This window comes from Pongo pygmaeus, chromosome 12 (genome assembly GCF_028885625.2).
Source record: "Pongo pygmaeus isolate AG05252 chromosome 12, NHGRI_mPonPyg2-v2.0_pri, whole genome shotgun sequence".
In the NCBI taxonomy this organism is placed as follows: domain Eukaryota; kingdom Metazoa; phylum Chordata; class Mammalia; order Primates; family Hominidae; genus Pongo; species Pongo pygmaeus.
Window position 1 is genome coordinate 85324485 of NC_072385.2, and position 24812 is coordinate 85349296.

Here is a 24812-nt window from a genome sequence, read left to right on the forward strand (position 1 = left end):
TTCATTTTATATTAAGGGTTTAAAGTCAAAAGGTTATATATAACCCTTATGTTGTAGTTTAATCTTTTTTTTTTTTTTCTGAGACACAGTCTCGCTCTGTCGCCCAGGCTGGAGAGCAGTGGTGCAATCTCGGCTCACTGCAACCTCTGCCTCCTGGGTTCAAGATGATTCTCCTGCCTCAGCCTCCTGAGTAGCTGGGGTTACAGGCGCGTGCCACCACACCCAGATGACTTTTGTATTTTTGGTAGAGATAGGTTTCAACATGTTGGCCAGGCTAGTCTCAAACTCCCAACCTCAGGTGATCCACTGGCCTCGGCCTACCAAAGTGCTGGGATTACAAGCTTGAGCCACCTCACCCAACCATAGTTTTTATCTTCTTTTAAAGCCACAAGATCATTTAAACTTATGATTAAGGCTAAAAGATAGAAACATGAAAATACAATATATCAAAGACAGCAAAATATATTTGTGATGGTTTAGAAAAAATGGTGCCAATTCTTTCATATAATCTTTTTTTTTTTGAGATGGGGTCTCAGTCTGTCACCCAGGCTGGAGTGCACTAGCACCATCTTGGCTCATTGCAACCTCTGCCTCCCAGGCTCAAACGATCCTCCCACCTCACCCTCCTGAGTAGCTGGCACCACAGGCATGCACTACCCACGCCCAGCTAATTTTTGTATTTTTGGTAAAGACAGGGTTTCGCCATGTTGTCCAGGCTTAATCTTCAGCCAAAAAAAAAAACCCAACACAGCTAAGTAAAACACATAGGTGAACATCAATAGAACTCACCATTAGTTTCTAAATTATTATTTAAAATGCCTCATAATAACCAAAATTAATAAAGATATCAATTTCCAAGTGAGAATATGAAATCTGGTAACTTCTTTTCTAGGTTTCATTTCATGAAGATAAACCACTCAGTTATTCTTTTTATAATGATCCATCTAATCTACAAATATGGTAAAGAAGCTTAAAATCTCAGTGAGTGAATATATTACTGATATTTCAACTTTAGCCTTCCCAGCTATTTACTGTATTCCAGCTACAATCACTCCTCTACAAGTTATCTAACAATACTTTAAGAATTCAAATTAACCACTATATGAAACGTTGATGATTGCTGCAGCTGGGAGTTCATTATAACTTTCTCTCTACTTTTTTCCATGTTTAAAAATTTCCATTTATTACTTTATTAAAAATCTTTTTAAATTTTTCAAAAAACAAGTTAGCCATTATAAACTACCCTTAAAAGTATTTTAACCAAATCTGGGATTTTCAATTCAAATGAAGGTATATAATAAATTGTAGAAGACTCTAAAGTCTTCTTTAGAAAAAGGAAACAAAAATCAGATTTAAGAAGGTCATATTATTTTCTGATTTAACTTGAGGAAGCTAGAAGATCAATAGGGGTTACTGGGATTGAAAACAAAGACAAGGAAAATTATAAGCAAATACAGCACAATTATATTTACCAGAAAAAATAAAAACAAAGTTCAAAGCATTATTTGCCAAACATTTAAAAATTTTAGACTTGAACATACTTTTCAAATATTAAGTACTACGAAAAAAAACCTAAAACAGAAAAAGAAACCTACATATGTATATAAAATGTTATAATGACAAAATAATCTTATTTAAAAATTTTAAATATATTTTTAATTTCCCTCACTTTTAGGTTAGCATTAGTATTGCAGACCATTAAAATGATCTGACCTGTTTGTAACTGAAATTATATTACAACTTTCTTTAGGGTTTACTTATACTCAGTACTGACTATATTTCAATACTGACTATATTTGTGTTTCTAGAAAACAGGAAATTGGTTACTTGAGAACATATACAGTTCTCAAGTAACCAATTTCCTGTTTTCTAGAAACACAAATTAGACCATAAGGAAAACTAACTTAGGCTAATGTCTTATCCATAAATACTTCTTTAAAAAAAAGAAAAGAAAAAATGGGCCGAGGATTGTGGCTCACGCCTGTAATCCCAGCACTTTGGGAGGCAGAGGTGGGAGGATCACTTGAAGTCAGGAGTTAGAGACCACCCAGGACAACATGGTGAAACCGCGACTCTACTAAAAAGACAAAGATTAGCTGGGAGTGGTGGTGCGTGCCTGTAGTCCTAGCTACTAGGGAGGCCGAGGTGGGAGGATCACCTGAACCCAGGAGAGGGAGGTTGCAGTGAGCTGAGATCTCGCTACTGCACTCCAGCCTAGGTGACAGAGTAAGACTCTGTCTCACAAAACAAAACAAAACAAAAACAAAAACTAAAAACTAAAAACTAAATAAAATATAAATACTTCTTTATATAATAAACAAACAGAAACAAAATACCCTGGACCTTTAAGTTTCTCCATCTCACACACTGAAATCCTATAAATCACCACTGACAGTTACATGGAAGATCCTTACTTTTGTGAAGATGCTGAAGAAAAAGGTTGCTTCTTCAGTGCCTGGATAAGATTGGGTTTATATTCCGGATCAACACACCACAAGGAACCTTTTCCATTAACCTAGAATAAAATGCACAAGAATAACTAACTAGGAACTTTTATACATAAACAGTCAGCGTCTAAATGTTTTAAATAAATGTGCAGGGGGAAATAATCTCTAGCACCTTTTGAGTATGAAACTAAGGTTGAAGTGAGCTTGCTATGTGTGCACTGTAGTGACTAAAAGTCATCCTATAATGTAAAAGACTTCCTCTAATTCACAAGATTAGTGAGGTTCAAATGTTATTAGCTTCTGGTTTTATATTATGCCTTTTCTACTTCAAAAACTCTTTCTTAAAATTTGAATTACCTTTACAACTACATTAACAATTATTTAGATAACAACAAAATTTACTTGTTTCCCATTCTCATACTCCTTTTTGCGTGTATCAAATCTTCTATGATATAAGCTATTATGATTGCTATTAAGATTTAATGTGATGATCTCCAGAGTCCTTCCATTTCCCACACTCTTTTTCAAGGTAACCCTAGTCTATTACTGAGGCTCTTTTATCTCTGAATATCGTTTCATAATTTTTATAGCAGAATGGCAAAATGAAAGAACACTGTTCTATAGGTTCAAAAACCAAGGTCCCGATCACTACTTATTGACTGGCTATGTGATATTGGGCAAATCATTTAATTTTTGAGAGTCAGACTTCTCATTTACATTTTACCCGTAAAGTAAAACAACAATGCAGGCCACTTCACTGAATTGTAATGAGATTCAAATAAGAGGATTTATATGCAAGAGACATAGCTGCAAAATAGGTGAATATTAAGGGGCCATTCTGAAACTGACATACATAAGGGTTTGCTGCATGTTGGTTGAATAATAGTACGTTCCTACTCCTTTACTTTCCACAGACGAGGGAATTTTGAAAAAAAATCAACAATAAGAAAAAAATAAATTAGTTCTGAATAAAAGGCAAAAGTTAGGTGGTAAAAAAAAGGTGATAAAATAAACTTAGGCGAGAATAAAACCTTTTGCCTGTGAAAAGGTGTAGCAATTGAGTGTAAGGCAGTTTTTTACTATGCTGGCAATTTACATAAATAGAAAAACCATGGTTGCCATATCACACTGTCATAAAGAAAGAAATGCACTGGATTATCAGGAGAAACATTTTCCTGGTGTTTAGCAGCAAGATATCACATTAACTATACTAAAAAAGTATCTGACATTTTCTTTTTTTTTTTTTTCAAGAAAAGACAAGTTTTACAAATGTATTTTTGGATTAAATGAAACTTCTTAACTTAGCTATATGTTCAGTCACCTGGACCAAATGATAAATGTGTTTTGATGACAGGGAAAAAAATATTAGCACCAGGCCAGGTGCGGTGGCTCACGTCTGTAATCCTAGCACTTTGGGAAGCCAGCGCAGGTGATTGCTTGTGCTCAGGAGTTCAAGACCAGCGTAAGCAACACAGCAAAACTCTGTCTCTAAAAAAATAGAAAAAAATTAGCCTGGTGTGGTGGTATGCACCTATAGTCTCAGCTATTCAGGAGGCTGAGGCCAGCCTGGGTGACAGACTGAAACGCTGTCTCAAAAAAAAAAAAAAAAGGAAGAATTAAAATGTTAGTACCTACAACATCTTTTGCCCCAAAGCCAATTCAGTTTCATATAGAAAAGATATGCAGCATTACTTTTCATACACAGATCAAGACAATTATTTTAATAATGCTAGCCATGCTCTACCTTGGAATTCCTGAGATTACGCTCCTAGCAATTGTTTAGTTCAAGTCTACTTTCCAAATTCTATTGTGAGGGGACTGCAAATTGTTTTGATCACAGTAGAGTTGCTATTTCCTTGAAATAGCAAATTGGAAAAACTGGTATTGAAAACGTGCAGTTTCAGGGCAGTTAAGTATCTTGAGTATGGTCTCAAGTAACAGTCTGGTTTATGTTACCATGGCAGCACTTCCTTTCACTGGGTCTGTTCATGAACTATCATGAACAAGAGATAAAACTCTGTATTTGCTAATCTACATTTTAGAGTCTACAGCAAAAAGAAACTTATTTTTAACTAATTTTCCACTTAAAACCTTTGCTCCTGTATTATTGGGCTTAGATGAGAGAATACAAATAATAACTTTTTAAAACTAAATTTGCCTATAACAAAATAGTCTTCTGTGCAATGGAAACAGGAAATGAGCATTCTCTCATTTTATTATTTTGCGTTTTAGAACTCTAAGGCTTCTGAACTTGGTAGAGAACTGCTAAAGGTTTTGAAGAAATTGTGAATATACTAAAAGGTGAACTTTAAAAAGACTCGTCTTAACAGAAGTGGTAAAGACTAGATTGGGAGAAGAGGCAACATTCATTATTCCTAAAATGTTTTTATGAACTTGTCCTGTATATTTTAATAGAGTTGCTCCTCTTGTCTACTACCAAAAGAAGGCAAAATGGCAAGGCCTAGATAAAACTATAAAGTGGTAATGATTTTCAGTGGCTTTTAGAACCTCTGAATTAAAAATAATTAACTGATTAAAATTTTACCACACTAGGAAAAAATTTAATTCCATGTTTTCCAGCTAAAATCTCACAGTAATAATGTTTAAGATGGGCCTTATAAAAATTTAGAAAAGTACATACAAGACTTGGATATTAACTTTTTTTTTTTTTTTTTTTTTTGAGACAGTCTCGCTGTGTCACTCAGGCTGGAGTGCAGTGGCGCGATCTCGGCTCACTGCAACCTCCCCCTCCCAGGTTCAGGCAATTCCCTTGCCTCAGCCTCCCAAGTAGCTGGGATTACAGGTGCGCACCACCATGCCCGGCTAATTTTTGTATTTTTAGTAGAGACGGGGTTCCACCATGTTGGCCAGCCTGATCTCGAACTCCTGACCTCAGGTGATCCACCTGCCTCGGCTCCCAAAGTGTTGGGATTACAGGCGTGAGCCACCACGCCTGGCCAATTTTTATTTTTATTTTTATTTATTTTTTAAATTTGAGACAGAGTCTTGCTCTGTCATCCAGGCTGGAATGCAGTGGCACGATCTTGGCTCACTGCAACCTCTGCCTCCGGGTTCAAGTGATTCTCGTGTCTCAACCTCCCAGAGTGCTGGAATTACAGGTGTACGCGCCACTGTGCCCAGCCAGATGTTAACATTTAAAACATAAAGCCCAAAACCAAAGCAAGCTGAATCAAAACAAAAGACAACCATATGTAATTTTAACAAATTTAAAATCCTGAGACAAATAAATACCAAACCAGGATTGTTAGACCTGTCTTTTCAGAGTAGTAAAAATGGTATGATGATAGGGAGAAAAAAATCTAATCAGCAGCTGTATCAGCTGGCTATCATTACCACTTCATAGTTTGATCTAGACCTTGCCATTCTGCCTTCTATTGGGATTATCATCTCTAGATAACAGCCATTCATCAGAAAAGTGTTGTCAAGGTTGCCAAATCCAACTCTAACATTTAGTGCAACTAAGTATATTTGGCTTTCACAGATTGGAAGAAAAATACTGTCATTCTGTCACTGACCCAAGAAACGTTTCATAAATTTAAAAAAAAAAAAAAAATCCACATGCATTCCCAAATCTGCTTGAATGTATCTCTGTCTAAATCTCAGACATTTAGGCAAAATAGTTAACTGATTTTTATGAAGACGATTTACAAGTTCCTTCCCTCCCACCCTGACTTGTGGTGATAGCTTGCTAATTTTTATGCCAATATATTACCATTTCTATATTTATCCCTTTTTTAAATTGTAAGATTTCTCTCCTTTTCGTTATCAAATTCTACCTATACTCTGGACTGCATCCTTTCCCATTCTCTAGCTCTCACTTCCTTAATTTCTTCCTTTCTCTGAACACTCAAAACACTCAGGTTAATTACATTAAAAATGTATACATTTAAAAATTATAGACGTGACCAACTCCCTTTTGAGTACTACCACAAATCATACTATTGGACATATGGTTTTGTAACTTTTACTAAAAATAATACCACTGTGAATATTTTCACATACATCTTCTTGTGTGCAAGTATGAATGTTACTCTACGGGAGAAATCAGAATATGATCCACTAGATCAAAGGAGAGCCCATTTCTAATTCTAGTAACTACTGCCAGGGTGCCCTCAAGAATGGTCATATTAATATACTCCTATCAATGGTGTGAAAGTATCAATATTTACTCATGTCCTCATCTCATTTGATATTATCAAATATTTAAAATTTTTGAATTCTAATAGATAAAAAAGCATTTTTTGTTCTTTTAATTTGAATGTCCCTTATACACATTACTAGTAAGATAAACATCTTTGTTTATGTTTATTGCCTATTTGTGTTTCCTCCTCTGTGAACTGCCTATTCATATACTTGCCCATTTTTCTATTAGATTTTCATTTTCTTATTGAATTATATGAGTTTATTCTATAATGGTATATACTGTTGATAGTAAACATCGCTTCTCAACTCCACATTTAATGACATGATGTTGGTAGCTTGAAATTGGCCATGATGGAAATATTATACCATGGAAATCTGCAAAAATTAAACAGCCCGTCCCTAGCCAGTTGTTAAACATTTATCAGCACAGTACTTTTTTTTTTTTGAGACGGAGTCTCGCTCTGCTGCCAGGCTGGAGTGCACTGGCGCGGTCTCAGCTCACTGCAACCTCTGCCTCCTGGGTTCAAGTGATTCTCCTGCCTCAGCCTCCCAAGTAGCTGGGATTACAGGCATGCACCACCACACCCAGCTAATTTTTGTATTTTTAGTAGAGATGGGGTTTCACCTTGTTGGCCAGGCTGGACTTGACCTCGTGATCCGCCCACCTCGGCCTCCAAAAGTGCTGGGATTACAGGTGTAAGCCACCACGCCCAGCCAGCACAGCACTTATTATATATTTTGAATCCTAATCTTTTGGCTGCTACTTTCTCAACAACTTCTTCTTAGCCAATCATTTTCAAGTGTTCTGCAACATTTGACACTGTTGGCCATTCATACTTAAGCTTAGCTTCCTTGGCTTCATTACAGCATACTTTTCCTAGATTATTCCACTCAGAAGGAATGCTGATAAATTCCAAACTTAAGACCTGTAATCTCACCACATCACCTCTATTCCTGCCTATATTTCTAAGTACCTAGTAGATGGTTACCTTTTATGTACCATCATAAGTATAAACACAATAGTTTTAAAAGTATAAAAGAATTAAGTGACACAATTCAAGAATAAAATCACTAAGGAAATTCTAAATGCATAAACAGTAGCAAACAATGACACTGTTAACTATAGGGGTAAATTTAAATGGAGACTATATAAAATAATTATGAAATATGTATAGTGTTTAAAAAAAAGACAGAGATAACAATACCAACATAACAGAGGAAAAAGAATAAAGGGAGATCAATTTCAAAGAAGGCAAAGAGAAGGAAGGATAGGGAGATGATTTTCACTGTAGCAGTGTTTATAATAAAAAATTAGAAACCTAAATGTTCATCCACATCACAATTAAAGAGAATTATGCATTAAGATGAAAAAAGATGCTGAGCTTTTAAAAGGTTATTGAATAATATCACTCGTCCCTTTCTCTTTCACACACACACACACACACACACACTCTCTCTCTCTTAAGTGACTATTCTACTAAGGCCTTGACCTCAGAGAGCTCTCATATCTTCCCTAGTGGGAGAAGCACATCTATACATAACTGGGATATGTATGTTATAAAGGTAACAGAATGCTATAAAAACACAAAATGAGTACAAAAAAGCAGGAAATGCTTGAGAGGTGACTTCTGAGCTGGGCTTTGAGGAAATGGTATCTCCACTGACAGTGAATTACGAAAATGCAGTGTAGATAGAGAAGGACTATTTATAGTATACTGGAATAGCAAGTAGTCTTGTGGGGGTAGATCATGGAGTAGTGAAGAAAAAAAACTGCAAAGACAGGCAGAGGCCAAACTGGGGAGGGTCTTGAAAACCATATTAACAAGTTTGGCTTTTATTTAGTAAGTCATATTTACTAAAGGTTACTAGTTACAAAAACTGAAGTAAAAAGGAGGCTCAGAGAGTCTAACTTTACCAAGTCACACATCTATCTGGATCTAGGAACATAACTGAATCCAATCCTTCATGCTGACTCCTCAACTTATATAATAGTTCAATTTGATGAGAAATGAGGGGAAGACCTGAACTAAGGCCAATGTTATGGTAGAAACTAAAAGAAATGGCCAGAATCAAAAAGCAACTTGTAGGTATTTATAGGTGCTACTAGATACTGTTTTTTCTAGAATCTAACCCCTGGCTTTGACAGGCTTTCTAGACCAGGATCAATTAATACCACATATCTCACTTTTTTGGTTATAAAATAAGGAAGTTCATCAGGGTAATGTCTACATTCCTTTCAAATTTGACATTCAAATAACTTAGGAATTGCAAAGAGCAGGTACCCAAGATGACTCAGATTTCTAGCTGAGACCCAAATAGATCCTTGGAGAAGAGAGAGGAATAAAGTCCAATTTTGGACACACTGAATTTGAGATACCTCCAGATCTAATAATTAGTTGCAAATTTAGGTCTGGGCTTTAGGAGAAAGATCTAGAAGTCATTAGATCACAGATGACATATTAAGCCATGGGAATTAATGAGAGTAAGAAAACACTAAATCAACAAAAAAGACAAAATAGTGAACACTAAAGTTTAAATGGCAAGTGGTAAAAGAAAAAGATGGAGAGTCCACACAGGTAAACAGAGAATTAAGCACAGTGTTATACAAATCAAAGAAAAGATGAATTCCCGGAGCTAATCATGTCATATAATGCAGTTTTAGGTTGAATAAGACAGAAAATAAGTCAGTGGATTTAGACATAAGGAGGGCAATGATTACAAAGTGTTCAAATCCCACATCTTCACTGAAACTATCTGTTTGCATGGTACTACTAACTGTAACATTCCTTTGGCAAATGAATTCAGATATTGTTTAAGATAATATATTGCCCTATCATTCACACTGTCACAAGTCAAATACAGAGAAATTCCATCATGCTCCTGGCTTAAAAACTCTCAATGGTTTGCTCTCGAAACTGAAGTCCAAACAACTTAGCATGATATTCATCACACTTCTATTCCGGATCACTCTGCTTTTCCACCCTGCTCTCATACATTCCTCACCAACAGAGAATATGCCTACTGCCCCAAACTCCCAGCGGAATATACTATTGCCCTTTGGCATATGTTACCCTTCTAAAACCTGTTCTTCTTTTTCAAAGCACACTTCAATGGCAAACTTTTCCATAAAAATTTCCCAAATCTTTTAGTTTAGGGGTCCCCAACCCCCAAGCTGGAGACCGGTACAGGTCCATGGCCTCTTAGGAAACAGGTCGCAGAGCAGGAGGAGAGTGGAAGTTGAGAAGCATTACCACCTGAGCTCTGCCTCCTATCCGATCAGCCCATGCATTAGATTCTCACAGGAGCTCAAACCCTATTGTGAACTGCGCATGTGAGGGGATCTAGGTTGTGTGCTCCTTATGAGAATCTAATGCCTGATGATCTGAGGTGGAACAGTTTCATCCCAAAACCGTATCCCATGTCCCCACCTCAGGCTGCAGAAAAACTGTCTTCCACAAAACCAGTCCCTAGTGCCAAAAATTTTGGGGACCACTGTGCTAGGTAATAATTAATCAACTTCACTCCGACTCTGTTCATGTTGCTATTATTATATTTCTTTCTATATTGTATTATGATTAACTGTTTGCCTTCTTACTTTTTAAAACTTAAACTTCACGCCAGGAACCATCTCACCACTGCACTCCAGCCTGGGCAATAGAGGGAGACTCTGTCTCACAAAACAAAACAAAAAACATTGGATTCAACTTTGGCCGAGTGCAGTGGGTCACACCTGTAATCCCAGCACTTTGGGAGGCTGAGACAGGTGGATCACTTGAGCCCAGGAGTTAAAGACCAGCCTGGGCAACATGGCAAAACCCTGTCTCTACTAAAATTAGAAAAAATTAGCTGGGTGTGGTGGTACACGCCTACAGTCCCAGCTACTTAGGAAACGGAGGTAACAGGATTGCTTGAACCGTCGGAGGTTGCAGTGGGCCGAGATTGTGCCACTGTACTCCAGCCTGGATGACAAAGTGAGACCCTATCTCAAAATAAAAAAATAAAATAAATTGTAACAGGGTCCATCCGGTGAGGTGAGATGTAACATATGAACTCTTACTTTTGGCAGAGCACAGAGATGGCAGTCGTAAAAGAATGTAAGAAAAAAAACACCACCCAAATTTTAAAAACAAATTTATTAAAGACCAAATGTGAGCTAGCATGACAGCTTAGAATCCCTGACATTCCTAGAAGAAGAAGAGTCTGCCTCCACCAGGATACGTCTTTTTCCACTGGCCTCCATCTGGTGCTCCAGAGGAAGACTGCAAGCAGGCCAGGAAGCCTAAGAGAGAAACCCTTATGAATGAAGACAGATGTACAGAATCTGCCAAGGTTTAGGCAAAGATCATCCATGTTCTAGACCCTGAACAAGCACAGGGTGAAGATCAGGTGGTGGTGTAGGATAGACACAAACCTGCCTATATCCCGGACTCTTCTCTAATACAAAGCAAAAGCTGTCTGCCACTGAGGAAGAGGGAAAATACTTCGCCCACTCTAGTCCCAGGCAAAGGATGGCTGTTGCTAAAAGAGAAGTATAAAACCTAGCTATCCCCATATTTAACAAGGCAATGTGCCATGTGCCACTAGAAGAAAGGCAGAAAATCTGCTCATGCTCAAATCTGCTGATGATACAGAGAACTGCTGCCATTGGGAAAGGGAGTGGTCACTCACTTTTGTCCAAGACCTCCCACTAATACTAGACTGAGTTTCTCCACCATAATGGGAATGAGCAGAAAACTGGCTTGAACTCTAAAACAGCACTGTCTAAAAGGACTGTTTATGATGACATAAATATCCTATAGCTGTTCAATATGCCAACCACTAGCCACATGTGGATAAATGGCTACTGAAGAATGAAGCTCTAGGCTCTATCTTTGCCTAAACCTTGGCAGATTCTGTACATCTGTCTTCATTCATAAAGGTTTCTCTCTTAGGCTTCCTGGCCTGCCTGCAGTCTTCCTCTGGAGCACCAGATGGAGGCCAGTGGAAAAAGACCTAGCTAGTGGATGCAGACTCTTCTTCTTCTGGGAATGTCAGGGATTCTAAGCTGTCATGCTAGCTCACATTTGGTCTTTAATAATTTGATTTAAAATTTGGGTGGCTTCTTTTTCTTACATTCTTTTACGACTGCCATTTCTGTGCTCTGTCAAAGGTAAGAGTTCATACGTTACATCTCACTTCACAGGATGGACCCTGTCACATTTTATTTATTTTTTTTTGAGATGGAGTTTCACTCTTGTTGCCCAGGCTGGAGTGCAATGGCACGATGTAGGCTAACCACAACCTCTGCCTCCCAGGTTCAGGCAACTCTCCTGCTTCAGTCTCCCGAGTAGCTGGGATTACAGGCATGTGCCACCATGCCTGGCTAATTTGTTGTATTTTTCGTAGAGACAGGGTTTCTCCATGTTGGTCAGGCTGGTCTTGAACTCCCAACCTCAGGTGATCTGCCCACCTCAACTTCCCAAAGTGCTGGGATTACAGGTGTGAACCACCACGTCCAGCTTATTTTCTTATTTTGAGACAGGGTCTTACTTTGTCATCCAGGCTGGAGTACAGTGGCACAATCTCGGCCCACTGCAACCTCCGACGGTTCAAGCAATCCTCCTACCTCCATTTCCTGAGTAGCTGGGACTATGTGTACCACCACGCCCAGCTAATTTTTTCTAATTTTAGTAGAGACAGGGTTTTGCCATATTGCCCAGGCTGGTCTCTAACTCCTGGGCTCAAGTGATCCACCTGTCTCAGCCTTCCAAAGTGCTGGGATTACAGGTATGACCCACTGCACTTGGCCAAAGTTGAATCCAATGTTTTTCGTTTTGTTTTGTGAGACAGAGTCTCCCTCTATTGCCCAGGCTGGAGTGCAGTGGTGAGATGGTTCCTGGCATGAAAGAGTACGTTTTGCTACTGAAAAATGCAGCTCTAGACTCTATACTGAGTAGATGGAGAGACTGTCTGCTCCTGGGGGAGGCACAGAAAGACTCACACCTGAAGCACAGGCATGCAGAGCCTGTTTAAGACTAATGCTGGAGAAGAACCAAGGATCCTAATCTGCCCCATCCAAAAGCCTTGCTCCAAGTAACAAGCAATAGCAATCTAGTGCTGTAGGAAGGGCAACAGAGAGAGCTATCTTACCTCTCTCCCACCCTCAAATGTGGCACAAGCTGGAAGATGAAGTTGTAGCAGTAATGCTGAGACAAAAAAATCATCTGTTGCTCCAGGCCTCACTTCAAACACGAAGTATTGGCAGTCCATCTCTGTAGGAGTCTGAAGAGTGTGGTGTACTGACGGTAATTACTGCAACCACAAACACTCCAAACTCTTCTCAATTACTAACTAGACTGACCAATACCTGTTCACACTAACAGCCTAACAGAAGTAGAGGCATAGCTATTTCTGGGTAGAAATATTACGTACTTCCGTCCCTGCCATTCTTTTACAATGTCTGATATTCAATCCAAAATTATAAAATACATACAAAAACAAGAGATTAAAACAGTCAGCAAAACCAGATCCAGAGATGGACCAGATATTGAAACTGACAGACGTTATATAATAACTATAATTAATATGTTTATGGATCTAGTGGGGAATTTTAGCAGAGAAACTTTTTTAAAAGGAAAATAAAAACATTAGAAATTAAAAATATGAAGAAGTCCTTCATTGGGGCTTACCAGCAGAATGAACACAACAAAGAAAAATGGTGAACCTACAGAAAAATCAATAAAAATTTTCCAAACTAAGAGAGAAAGAGTGGGGGAAAGGCAAAGCAATCAAGAGGTAAGACAAATAGCAAATGGTCTAACATATTTTTACTTGGACTCCTAAAAGCAGGAGTGAGGCAGAAGAAATATTTGAAGAGATAATGAGCAAAAATTTCCTAAATTTAATGAAAGACAATAAACTATATATTTAAGAACCACTGAGAAACCAAAGCAAGATAAAAATAAAGAATAACACAACTAGGCCCGTTATAGTCAAACTGCTGAAAAGCAGTGATAAAGAGAAAAAGAAAAAATACTGAAGACAGCAATTAAAAAAAGAGACATTATATAAAGAGGAATAACGACAGCAGACTTCTCACCAGAAACCATGGGAGCCAGAAGACAATAAATCATCTTTAAAATACATAGAAGAAAAAAATGTTAACCTAGAATTCTAAACCCGCACCCCACAAAAAAGTTTAAAATAACCATTGCCAGCAAAACTGAATAATGAGAAATTTTAAATAAACTTCTCCAGGCAAAAGGAATTAATCCAATAGGGCATCAGGTGCCAAGCAACTTTTTCTGTAAAGAGCCAGTTAAGTGAAATGGTGTAATATTATTTGAAGGTGGACCAATGATAAATTAAAGATGTTTACTGAAAACCATATAGCAACCACTAAAATACATAAATAATAAGCCAATAGTAGAAATAAAATTGAAGCATAAAAAAAAACACACACACACACACACAAAACACCTCGGTGGGGCACAGTGGCTCACACTTGTAATCCCAACACTTTGGGAGGTCAAGGTGGGTGGTGCTTGAGGTCAGGATTTCCAAGACCAGTCTGGACAACATGGCAAAACCCCATCTCTATTAAAAATACGAAAATTAGCTGGGCGTGGTGGCACCAGCTATTCTGGATGCTGAGGCATTAAGAATCGCTGGAACCCAGGAGGTAGAGGTTGCAGTGAGCGGAGATCACGCCACTGTACTCCAGGCTGGGTGACAGATCGAGACTGTCTCAAAAACAAAACAAAACAAAACAAAACAAAAAACACCAAAAAACCAAAACCAAAAGTGAAGAACACCTCATCCCACAAAAGGCAGGAAAAGTGGAAAAGAAAATCAAATAAATAGCAAGGTGATAGATTTAAACCCAACCATATTAATTTCATTAATTTAAATGGTCTATACTTTGATTATAAGGCAGAGATTATCATATTGAATAAAGAATCAAATGCTGATAGTTATAGGAACACTACAGAAACTAGAAACAAAGAACTAAAATAATAAAAAGACTAATCTAGGTACCTATAGTAGACAAAACATAATTCTGCTAAATTTATATCAATATTTAAGAAATTTTAAAACATCTCAAGTGAAAACAAATGAATATAATTCAGTTCAGCTGAAGTAATTTGACTTGACTACTTATTGTCTCCCCGATTTCCAGATATTTTAAGGGCTCCATGTTAATTAGTCCCCCCACCTCACCAAATATAGCAATGTTCATAAACACTGACCTTGCCATGGCTTCTTTCCACTTTCCGAAAACATTTATTCAGGGACAGATTATGTCGAACAGAATTCTTCCAGCCTGTTGGTGCAGTAGCAAAATATGGAAAATGGTCCAGAATCCAGCTATAAATTTCTTTGACAGGCAAACATTTATTTGGAGAGTGCTCAATGGCCATATAAATGAGAAGACTAAAGGAGTATGGGGGCTTTGAAGTTGCTGATTTTTTTTCTGGGTTCTGGTAGCAAGCTGGTCCAAAGGATGGCACATCATCTCCCTCTATGTCATACAATGGACTAACAATTGGAAGACCCTCACTTCCGAGGCTGAAGTTTGTTAGAAGATTAGTGCTTTCATGAAGCCAGTTCAAGTTTGTGAGTTCATCATCTGCTGACTCACTGTCCACTAGAGTGGCCTTCGGCCTGGCAGCATCAACAGCTTCAGGCAAGCTTCCCATTTTGTAAATCTGGCTTAATCCTGCAATCTTTTCAGCTCCTGGGGTTTCAGCTCTCTTATCTGGAGTCATTCCAATTACTGGACCCATTTACTCTTATAGTTCTGCAACAAAGGAAACAATTGTCAATGTAATACTTTAGATTCTTAAACTCTGGGAAAAAGAAAATACATATGTAAATATCCCCAAATCAGAGAAATTTTGCAATCAATTATCCCACATAATATTTAAGCACCACATTTGTATAATGAAGATACTAATGGTTATAATACAAGGAAAATAACTTATATTAGTTGAAATGGCTGTAAATAAAGTGCAGCTTTATAGGACCAGGTATATGGGTGATATTAACACAATTAAACAATGTATTTTAAATACTTAGTAAAGTACCTAGCCCACACTAATCACCTAATAGGAAGTGGCTATTATTACTTAAAATGGACAGGCTATTTCTTTGAATTGTAAGACTTTATATGTATCTTAAGAATCTATGATTTTACTATATACAAATAGTTGAATCTTGAAAATAATAAATTTGAAATATTATTTAAGCAATATTTTAAAATAAACCCTTTCCTCAAATCTCAAATATTTACTATAAAAAGAAACTATGTATACTATTTTTACAGCACATCATATTAAAAAGAGGTAACATTTTTATTTCATTATTTATTTTGAATCGACAAATGATTCAAATGATTAAATTATTAATATTAATTATGACCAAATGATTAAATTAATGATTAAATGATTATTTAAGCAATATTTTAAAATAAACCCTTTCCTCAAATCTCAAATATTTACTATAAAAAGAAACTATGTATACTATTTTTACAGCACATCATACTAAAAAGAGGTAACATTTTTAATTCATTATTTATTTTGAATCGACAATGATTATATATATTTATGGGGTACAATGTGATATTATGATACATGTATATATTGTGAAATGATTAGTTCAGGCTAATTAATATATCCATCACCTCACATACCTATTTCTCTTTGTGGTGAGAACATTTTAAATGTTCTTTTAGGAATTTTGAAATATACATTATTATTAACTACAGTCATCATGCTATGCAATAGGTCACTAGAACTTACTCCTCTTGTGTAACCAGAACTTTGTACTCTTTCACTAACATCTCCCCCTTCCCTACACCCTCCTCCTACCCCCACCACCCATATCTGGTTACCAACCATTCTACTCTATACTTCTGTAAGTCTAACAAGATAACACTTCTTATTCACTAAATTTATTATTAGCTAAATTAAATTCACTATAAGTTATCATTTCTTTTTAAAATTCCAGTACTTTTAAACTCTGCATTCTATATCATCTCAAGTACTGACATTTCAAGGCTGGCATTCTCTTAGTAAGGTATGAACTGTCCCTGTACTTTCAAGGAGAGCGAAAAATAGCTGTTACTATTCTTTTTTCATTTCTATTTTCTCAAATTATTTTTGTTTTGCATTTTAAACACCCTTCTATTCAAAAACTTTATCATGAGACAATAACAGACCAGAGAAGAAAGCAATAGGCTAATGTGCTATTTAATTAATTTTCAATGGCTCATAAAGATAACTCATTTCTAAATTCAGTGAAAAACCAACTATTATCCTATTCAACCCACTTATGCTTGTGTAACTGAAATAATTGGTGGGGGGTACCTCCAGAGTTTTATTTTGCTTAAGACATAGATGGCAGGTTACTTCAAGAATTCTGAAAACCGGCTAATTTTATTTCTATTTTTTATGTCAGTTATGTAAAAGAGAAAACTGGTTAATTTTAGATGTAGAACAGTTTATCTGGATTCTGGGAGCTACCACCAGAAGTAGTTAGCCTCAGAGCACTCCATTAGCAACAGCCTTAGATAATACTTTAGGTGCCCAGGCATTGTGCTAAACAATTTACATATGATATCTCAATTAACTGTCAATTAAACCCTGTAAGGTAGGCACTATTATTAATTCAACTTTATTGATGAGGAAAATTAATCAGAGAGGTTAAGCATAAGTGGAACTGTCAGAATTTAAATCCAGGCAGACTGATTCCAGAAACAAAACTCTAACCACAATATGTGCTGGCAACAGTATGTACACAACACCCATGAGCACCAATGACTCAAATCCTATTCATTTTAAATCTTAACAGCATTCTTTCCATATCCAGTTCTTATCTCTCTCCTGTGCACCCATAACTTGAAACATCAAAACACTGTAAAAAGGAAAAGATTAAACGATAACGGATTTGGTTTCTGTTTCAATCTCTTATGAAAACCACACATACATAAACATTCACATATATGAGCACACAATGTATTTCAGAACTGATATCCTGTACTATATAAGTGACCAAATTATTCATTTTATCACCAAAGTCTCTCTATTCATAGAGACTTAAAAACATGACGAATGAGAATTGGTTGAATAATGTCTTGCTTCCTTAAAAAACAAACAAAAAACCACTCTTTAGTGTACCCAGTGTTCAGTTAAAGAAGGGAGTGATTAATTTCTAATGTCTCACTTCTGCCTTGTCACTTAAATCTCCATTTATCTTCCATTACATCTAGAAATTAGAAAGTACCAAACAGCAGTGGCTAACATTTGCTGAGATTTTACTACATTACAGATTCTATGTCATAGGCTTTAAAATGCATCATCTCTACTTACTCTGAACTACTCCTTAGTTCAATATATGTCCTTCCTTTCCGACTGTGAATTCCATGAGGAGCAAGTCTTTTTTTTTTTTTTTAAATAGACAGGGTCTCACTCCGTCACCCAGGCTGTAGTACAGTGGCGATATCATGGCTCACTGTAACCTCCACCTCCTGGGTTCAAGCGATCCTCCTGCCCCAGCCTCCCAAGTAGCTGGGACTACAGGTGCACACCACCATGCCCAGCTAATTTTTAAATTTTTTATAGAAACAGAGTCTTGCTATGGTTGCCCAGGCTGGTCTCAAACAATTGGCCTCAAGCAATCCTCCTGCCTCAGCTTCCCAAAGTGTTGGGATTACAGGTATAAGCCATCATGCCTAGCTGGGATAAGAGTCTTTTACTTTTGCATTCCTAATGAATCTTTTCAAAATGTTGAGTATGAGTAGACACCCAAATCATAATTATTTCAGACTGAAATGAACTCATAATACAAATTATTTGTCTATTCTACAAAAAGGTACACTAACTGCCTTGAAGAGTTAATTTATTTTGGAAATGAATCCTTAATGGTAGGAAACATCCTAAATGGTAACAATTAAAAAAACTGAAATTCATTGTTAAGAATAAGGAAATGGAAATGAAGTAAGCCATTTCCCTAAGGTTCTAAAGCTAATAAAAAGCAGAGCCAAAATTATAAACGAGGCTAAGTTCAATATTCAAATTTCTGGCCATTAGAGTCACTCTCAATCGCTCAAGAAACTTGTATTTTTATCAATACTACTTAAAACAGAAATAGTGAGTTTTATTAATGTAACATACTCAAAAATCAGTCTCTTGATAACTATTGACTAAATTTTCTCATAAGTAATTTAAATGGTTGCAAGTATGTTATTCCTCTGAATTACAAGTTTACAATAAAATTTCATTACTTTAAGATGTAAAGAAATAGTATGGCAGCAAATATGCCAAAGAGTTACAGAGTGTTAATCCAAGCAAAGTTTAAAAACCAAGTATTGACATTATTAAAAACCAAGTACTGACATTATCTTAGTAAGGTTTGAACTGTCATTGTGTTTTCAAGAAGGAAAAAAAGCTGTTTCTAAACTATCCTTATAGAACACTTTAGAGCACTATCCACTTAGATGAGATCAGGCATGTTCAGGGTGCTATGACCGTAGACAGAGCACTATCCATTTGGAACACCAAGTCCACCACAATGGATAAACAGGCAAATGATCTTTTCTCACATATTAAATACAGATAGCAAACAAATACATAAATTAAAAAATTATATAAAAAACTTATTCTAAAAAATATAAAATAAACAATTTTGGGCAAGGACCTAGGGCCATTTTGGAAAGCTAACTGGAAATGTGTATCAAGAATTATTAAAAATTTCATTCTTTGACCCAACAATTCCAAATGTGTCACTTTTGTGAAATAATCTTATGTAGGGAAAAAGACATTCCCTTCCCAGCCCACGATGTGTGGAGGGACACACAGATATTCATCCAAGAATTATTAAAGATAACGGAAAACTATAAACAACTTACATTTTCTATAATAGAGAAATGGTAAACTAAAGCCCATCTATTCAATCTAATATTTAGTAGCCATTAAAAATTACTGACTTGAAGAATGTGAATAAATTAAAAAGCTTATAAAAACCAGTGAAAAAGTAAAAAACACATACAAAAAAGAAAACAGTGTTTATATTACTAATTTTTGTCTTTGTTGTTCTATTTTCCCATTTTTCTTTAATGTGCTTATTATTTTTATAGTTTAAAATTAAAACAATAAGCTCAAGGGAGAAAAGGCTGTACTACATTATTTTTAGATGTAGTATTTCCATTTCACACACAAAAATCAAATCTTAAAAAGGTCATGGACTTATCAGAGAGCTCAAGTCAAAAACAGAAGCCACCTCTTGTATTCTTAGTACAGCCTGTTCTGTTATAAACCTTTTCCATAACACGAATTAGCCCGCTGGTAAATAAGGGAATGATTTTAGTATAATGTAAGTCATATTGGTTTGTACATGATTCTTCTCAGCCTATGTTTTTGTACTACCAAATAACAACAGCTGAACCCAAAATAGGCTAACACAGTGGAAAGCAGCAAGCTGCTGAAAAGACAGTATGGTACACAATTCTCATTCAACCCATGTTCTTCCTCTTGGCACAGCTTGGCCACATGCTCTTTCTTGGAAGTGTTTAATGAGCTCTTCTTTCCAAATCTTTATGCATTTTACCCTGGCGTCCATCATCCTGTAGCTTCAACCCTTCCTTGCACAGTGTTCATCTTTTTTCTAAAATCCTAAACTGACCATATTACTTGTTTGTGACAAATTTCATGTATGTTTTAATATATTCTAGTATTCTCATTAAGATTTATTTTTGTTAGCATTCTGGTTACAAAGCTGCGTATTTTTCACTTTTGAGTGAGTTGGCCCATCAGCTGTGCACAATTTTAGTGTTTTCAGGAATATATAAATATGCAATATTACTACAAAAAGATCTGTATATTTCACAATAAAATCAAGAAAACTTTCCATTTTATTTATTTTAAAAATTATAGTCTTATGAGAAACTGCATCTTAAAATGAAATGAAAACATTCACTAGCAGAGCATTAATAATATGCATGGTCAGTTTGCTTCATAAAGCCAAATGCATAAATAAAAGGAAACCTGGGCCTGTGATGTAACATTTCTTTTTATTACTCCTTTAAGAACAGTATTTCAATGAACTACATAAGATTGTGATACATAACAAATATTACTCAAAAAAAGGCCAAAATAGTATGATGTGGGATTTAAAAAATATATTCTAATTTTTAGGAGTATAACTAGCTTAATCCAAGTAATTAATACAACCACTAACAAACAAATTTCTAAGCCAAGACACTGCTATCCAAAAAAGTAGATAAATGTACTATACACTTTAGCAAAGTACACATTTGTGTTAAGGCTCCCATCTTCTACATTCTAAAAAAGAAAAAAAATTATTCACAAGGAGAATTTTAAAAGTGGAGAGAGTCCAAGCTTTGTGCAGTAGCAGTATCGTAGCCAATGAGGTTTATCTGAGTGCAATTATTGCTAAGTGGAAACTTTTCCCAATACCCCACTGCAATTACTTGCAACACAGTCAGCACTGGCAATTTTTGACAGTCTCTATGGAGACATAAATAAATAAATAAATAAAATAAGAAAAATAAATAAAAATAAAAGTGGAGAGTTCAAACCAACCCAGTACAATCACTCTGGAACCCATATAGAGCTTGACTGTGTGCCTGCCATGGCGGTATCTTGAGAAGAAGGTTTGGGATTTAAATGTACTATTTTTTTTTTCACAGTTGTGCAGCTCATGCATCTCCTAAGGTGTCTAACAGAGATTTGCACATCCGCATATTACGTTCAATGTTATAGTGATATCCTACTCTAGGATAAGAAATATAAAATTACCTATTGGAATTCTCTGATCATTTCCCAAAAGGTCATAGGAGAGCATTTTTGCTTAGGTTGGTATTAACATTGGTAAGAGAGAAATGCTTCAGAGACTACATAAGAAAAGGGAAACAAAGCCACAGAATGTTCAGCATTACCTAAAACATAATATGCTGCATTACAGAGAATTAGATGTGTCACAGTGATAGCCTTTTTTGCCCAAAATAACTAAGAAACCTACTAAACACAAAATGTTGGTTTAACCAATCAGAATTTTAACTTACTTTTCCACACTTTTAACTGATTAAAGACCGAGTTAACAAAAGGTTTTTTCTTTATACTTTTCCCAGATGTTAGAATCCTTAAACATTACTTAGCTTTCCACATTTAAACATCATATAAAATTATATGGAAGACATTCTGAGACTTGTTTTTTCCCCTATCGAATTCATTAACATTATTGTAGCAGTAATTCATTTTTATAGAGACTAGTATTCCATTTTATGAATATTCAATAATTTCTTATACTCTTAAGGAACACTTAATTGTTTATGTTTGGGGCTATTACAAGTACTAATGTTATAGAAGTCTTAGTTCATATCACCTGGAATACAAGTGCCAAAAATTTCTCTTGAGTATACATCTAAAAGTTGAACATATGCCAAGAAGTAGAATTATTTGGTCACAGAATAGTCTTCAACTTTAATTGATGACAAACTGCTTACCAAAAAATGCTGAATCAGTTACCACTAACCAGTAATGTATATACCAAATGCTTCATGTACTTGTCAAAATTGTTTTTTGCCAATCTGATGACTACTGCATTAGTCCGTTTCTACGCTGCTAGAGGGACATATCCGAGACTGGGTAATTTATAATGGAAAGAGGTTTAATTGGCTCATAGTTTTGCATGGCTGGGGAGGCCTCAGGAAACTTACAATCATGGCAGAAGGGGAAGCAAAAATGTCCTTCTTCACATGCTCAGAGAGAAGTGCTGAGCAAACTGGGGAAAAGCCCCTTGTAAAACCACCAGATCCTGTGAGAACTCACTATCACAAGAACAGCTTGAAGGGACCACCCCCATGATCTAATCACCTCCCACAAGGTCCCTTCTCAACACGTGGGGATTACAATTCGGATTACAATTAAAGATGAGATCTGGGTGGGGGACTCAGAGCTAGACCATATCAACTCTGAAACTATATCTCCTTGTAGTTTTAATTTGCATTTCCCAGACTAGTAATAGGGCGGAACATCTTTTTATTCATTCCTATATATCTGTATATGGATATATAGAATATGAATATATAGATATATATGAACATATAGCTATGAATATATATCTATACATATACCATTTGGATTTATTCTTCCATAAAGTATCTATTGAAGCCTTGTGCCCATTTTTTTTTATGGGTTTTCTTAACGATTTGTAATGTTTGGATACTAATACTTATATGTGATGCAAATATCTTTCCCCAGTAGATGACTTGTCTTTTCAATCTCTTTATTAGTTGCTTTTAATAAGAAATTTCTTTACTTTCATATGGTGGAATTTATTAACTCTTTTCTTTATGGTCTGCAGTTTTTTTAATTTTTGCCTTTTACATTTAAATCTTCAACTCACCAAAAATGTATACATGTATTTTTTATCCAATTTCATCTTTCACATATAAACATAAAATTGTTCCAGCACCATTTATTAAAAATTTCAGGCCAGGCGCGGTGGCTCATGCCTGTAATCTCAGCACTTTGGGAGGCAGAGGCAGGTGGATCACCAGGTCAGGAGATTGAGACCATCCTGGCTAGCACGGTGAAACTCCCTCTACTAAAAATACAAAAAATTAGCTGGGCCTGGTGGCGAGCGCCTGTGGTCCCAGCTGCTGGGGAGGCTGAGGCAGGAGAATGGCGTGAACCCGAGGCGGAGTTTGCAGTGAGCTTAGATCGCACCACTGCACTCCAGCCTGGGCGACAGAGCAAGATTCCGAGATTCCGTCTCAAAAAAAAAAAAAAAAATTCATCCTTCCTGTTAGGAGAACCTATCTACCATCAGTCCTTAGCGTTCCTGCACACTCTCACCTGTTAAGAGTGCAAGGCCTTTTATCTGGGCCATTTCTCAGTTTTTTGTTTGCTGCAAGCAAACCTGAGGTATGATTTAACATCTCCTGCTGAAGAACAGGCCAACTTCCAACATTTCTTTTCTGATCGATAAGATATTGAGAAAACTTTTTTTAGTTTCCATGTGGTAAAGAAAGTTTTTTTGTATTACCTATTTCTAACTTAACTGAGTTGGTATTATAATGTGTATAGGGTATCAATTCTCTAAAATTTGTTGAAACTTGTTTCATGGCCCAGTACATGATTAATTTTCATAATGATTCATTTGATGTTTCTATGGTGCGTGGATGAAATATATGTCCATTGGATGAAGCTTGTTAATCGCACTGTTTAAATTTTCTATATTCCTACTAATCTTTTTTCGGGGTCTGCTTTCTATATCAAATACTAAGGCAGATAAATTACAATCTCCTGCTATGCTGGAAAAATTTTTCAATTTTTTCCTTGTACATCTGTTAATTTTTTGCTTTATTTTGTGGCTATGGTTATTAATTGCATGTAACTTTAAAACATATATATTCCTGCCAAATTAGCCATTTCCCATTATGTATCAATTCTTTTCGTCTTTAAGTCTATTTGAAATTATATACTAGCTTTCTTTCCATTAATATGAGGCAGCAGCCTAAGTGTCCATCAACGAAAGAAATGGATGTGATGCATATACACATGAAAAAGAATGAGATCAGGCCAGGCGTGGTGGCTCACACCTGTAATCCCAGCACTTTGGGAGGCAGAGGTGGGCGGGTCATTTGAGGTCAGGAGTTCAAAACCAGCCTGGCCAACATGGTGAAACCCCATCTGTACCCAAAAAAACCCCACAAAAATTAGTGGGGCATGGTGGTGTGCACCTGTGGTCCCAGCTACTTTGGGAGGATGAGGCAGGAGAATTGCTTGAACCCGGGAAGTGGAGGTTACAGCGAGCTGAGATCATACCACTGCACACCAGCCTAAGCAACAAAGGGAGACGACTCCGTCTCACTAAAAAAAATAAATTAATAAATAAATAAAAAAAAGAGAGAGAGAGAGAAATCCAATCATATGCAACAACATGGATGGAACTGGAGATCATGTTAAGTGAAATAAGCCAGACACAGAAAGACAAACGTCGCATGTTCTCACTTATTTGTAGGATCTAAAAATCAAATGAATTGAAATCATGAACGTAAGAGTAGAAGGATAGTTACTAGAGGCTGGGAAAGGTAGTAGAGGATTAGTGGGAGGGAGGTGGGGTGGTTAATGAGTAAAAAAAAAAAAAAAAAAGAAAAAAGAATGAATAAGACCTACTATTTGATAGCACAATAGGGTG

The 24812-nt window shown here is 36.3% G+C and overlaps 1 protein-coding gene and 1 non-coding gene across 10 annotated transcripts in view; one reads left to right on the forward strand and one right to left on the reverse strand.

Moving 5' to 3' along the window:
- FOXN2 (forkhead box N2) overlaps positions 1–24812 on the reverse strand; it is a 65067-nt gene that overhangs the window by 17768 nt on the left and 22487 nt on the right. For all 9 annotated transcript variants that reach the window (XM_063649395.1, XM_063649394.1, XM_054475601.2 and 6 more), the window contains 2 exons: positions 14840–15390; positions 2415–2515 (listed from right to left, as the gene is read on the reverse strand). In XM_063649395.1, coding sequence (XP_063505465.1) covers positions 2415–2515; positions 14840–15376 — 638 coding nt within the window. In that variant the 5' untranslated portion in view covers positions 15377–15390. The remainder of the gene's footprint in view (positions 1–2414; positions 2516–14839; positions 15391–24812) is intronic.
- Positions 20985–21124, forward strand: LOC129031037 (U4 spliceosomal RNA). Its single transcript, XR_008500914.1, has one exon. It is a non-coding gene; the product is annotated as a U4 spliceosomal RNA (small nuclear RNA).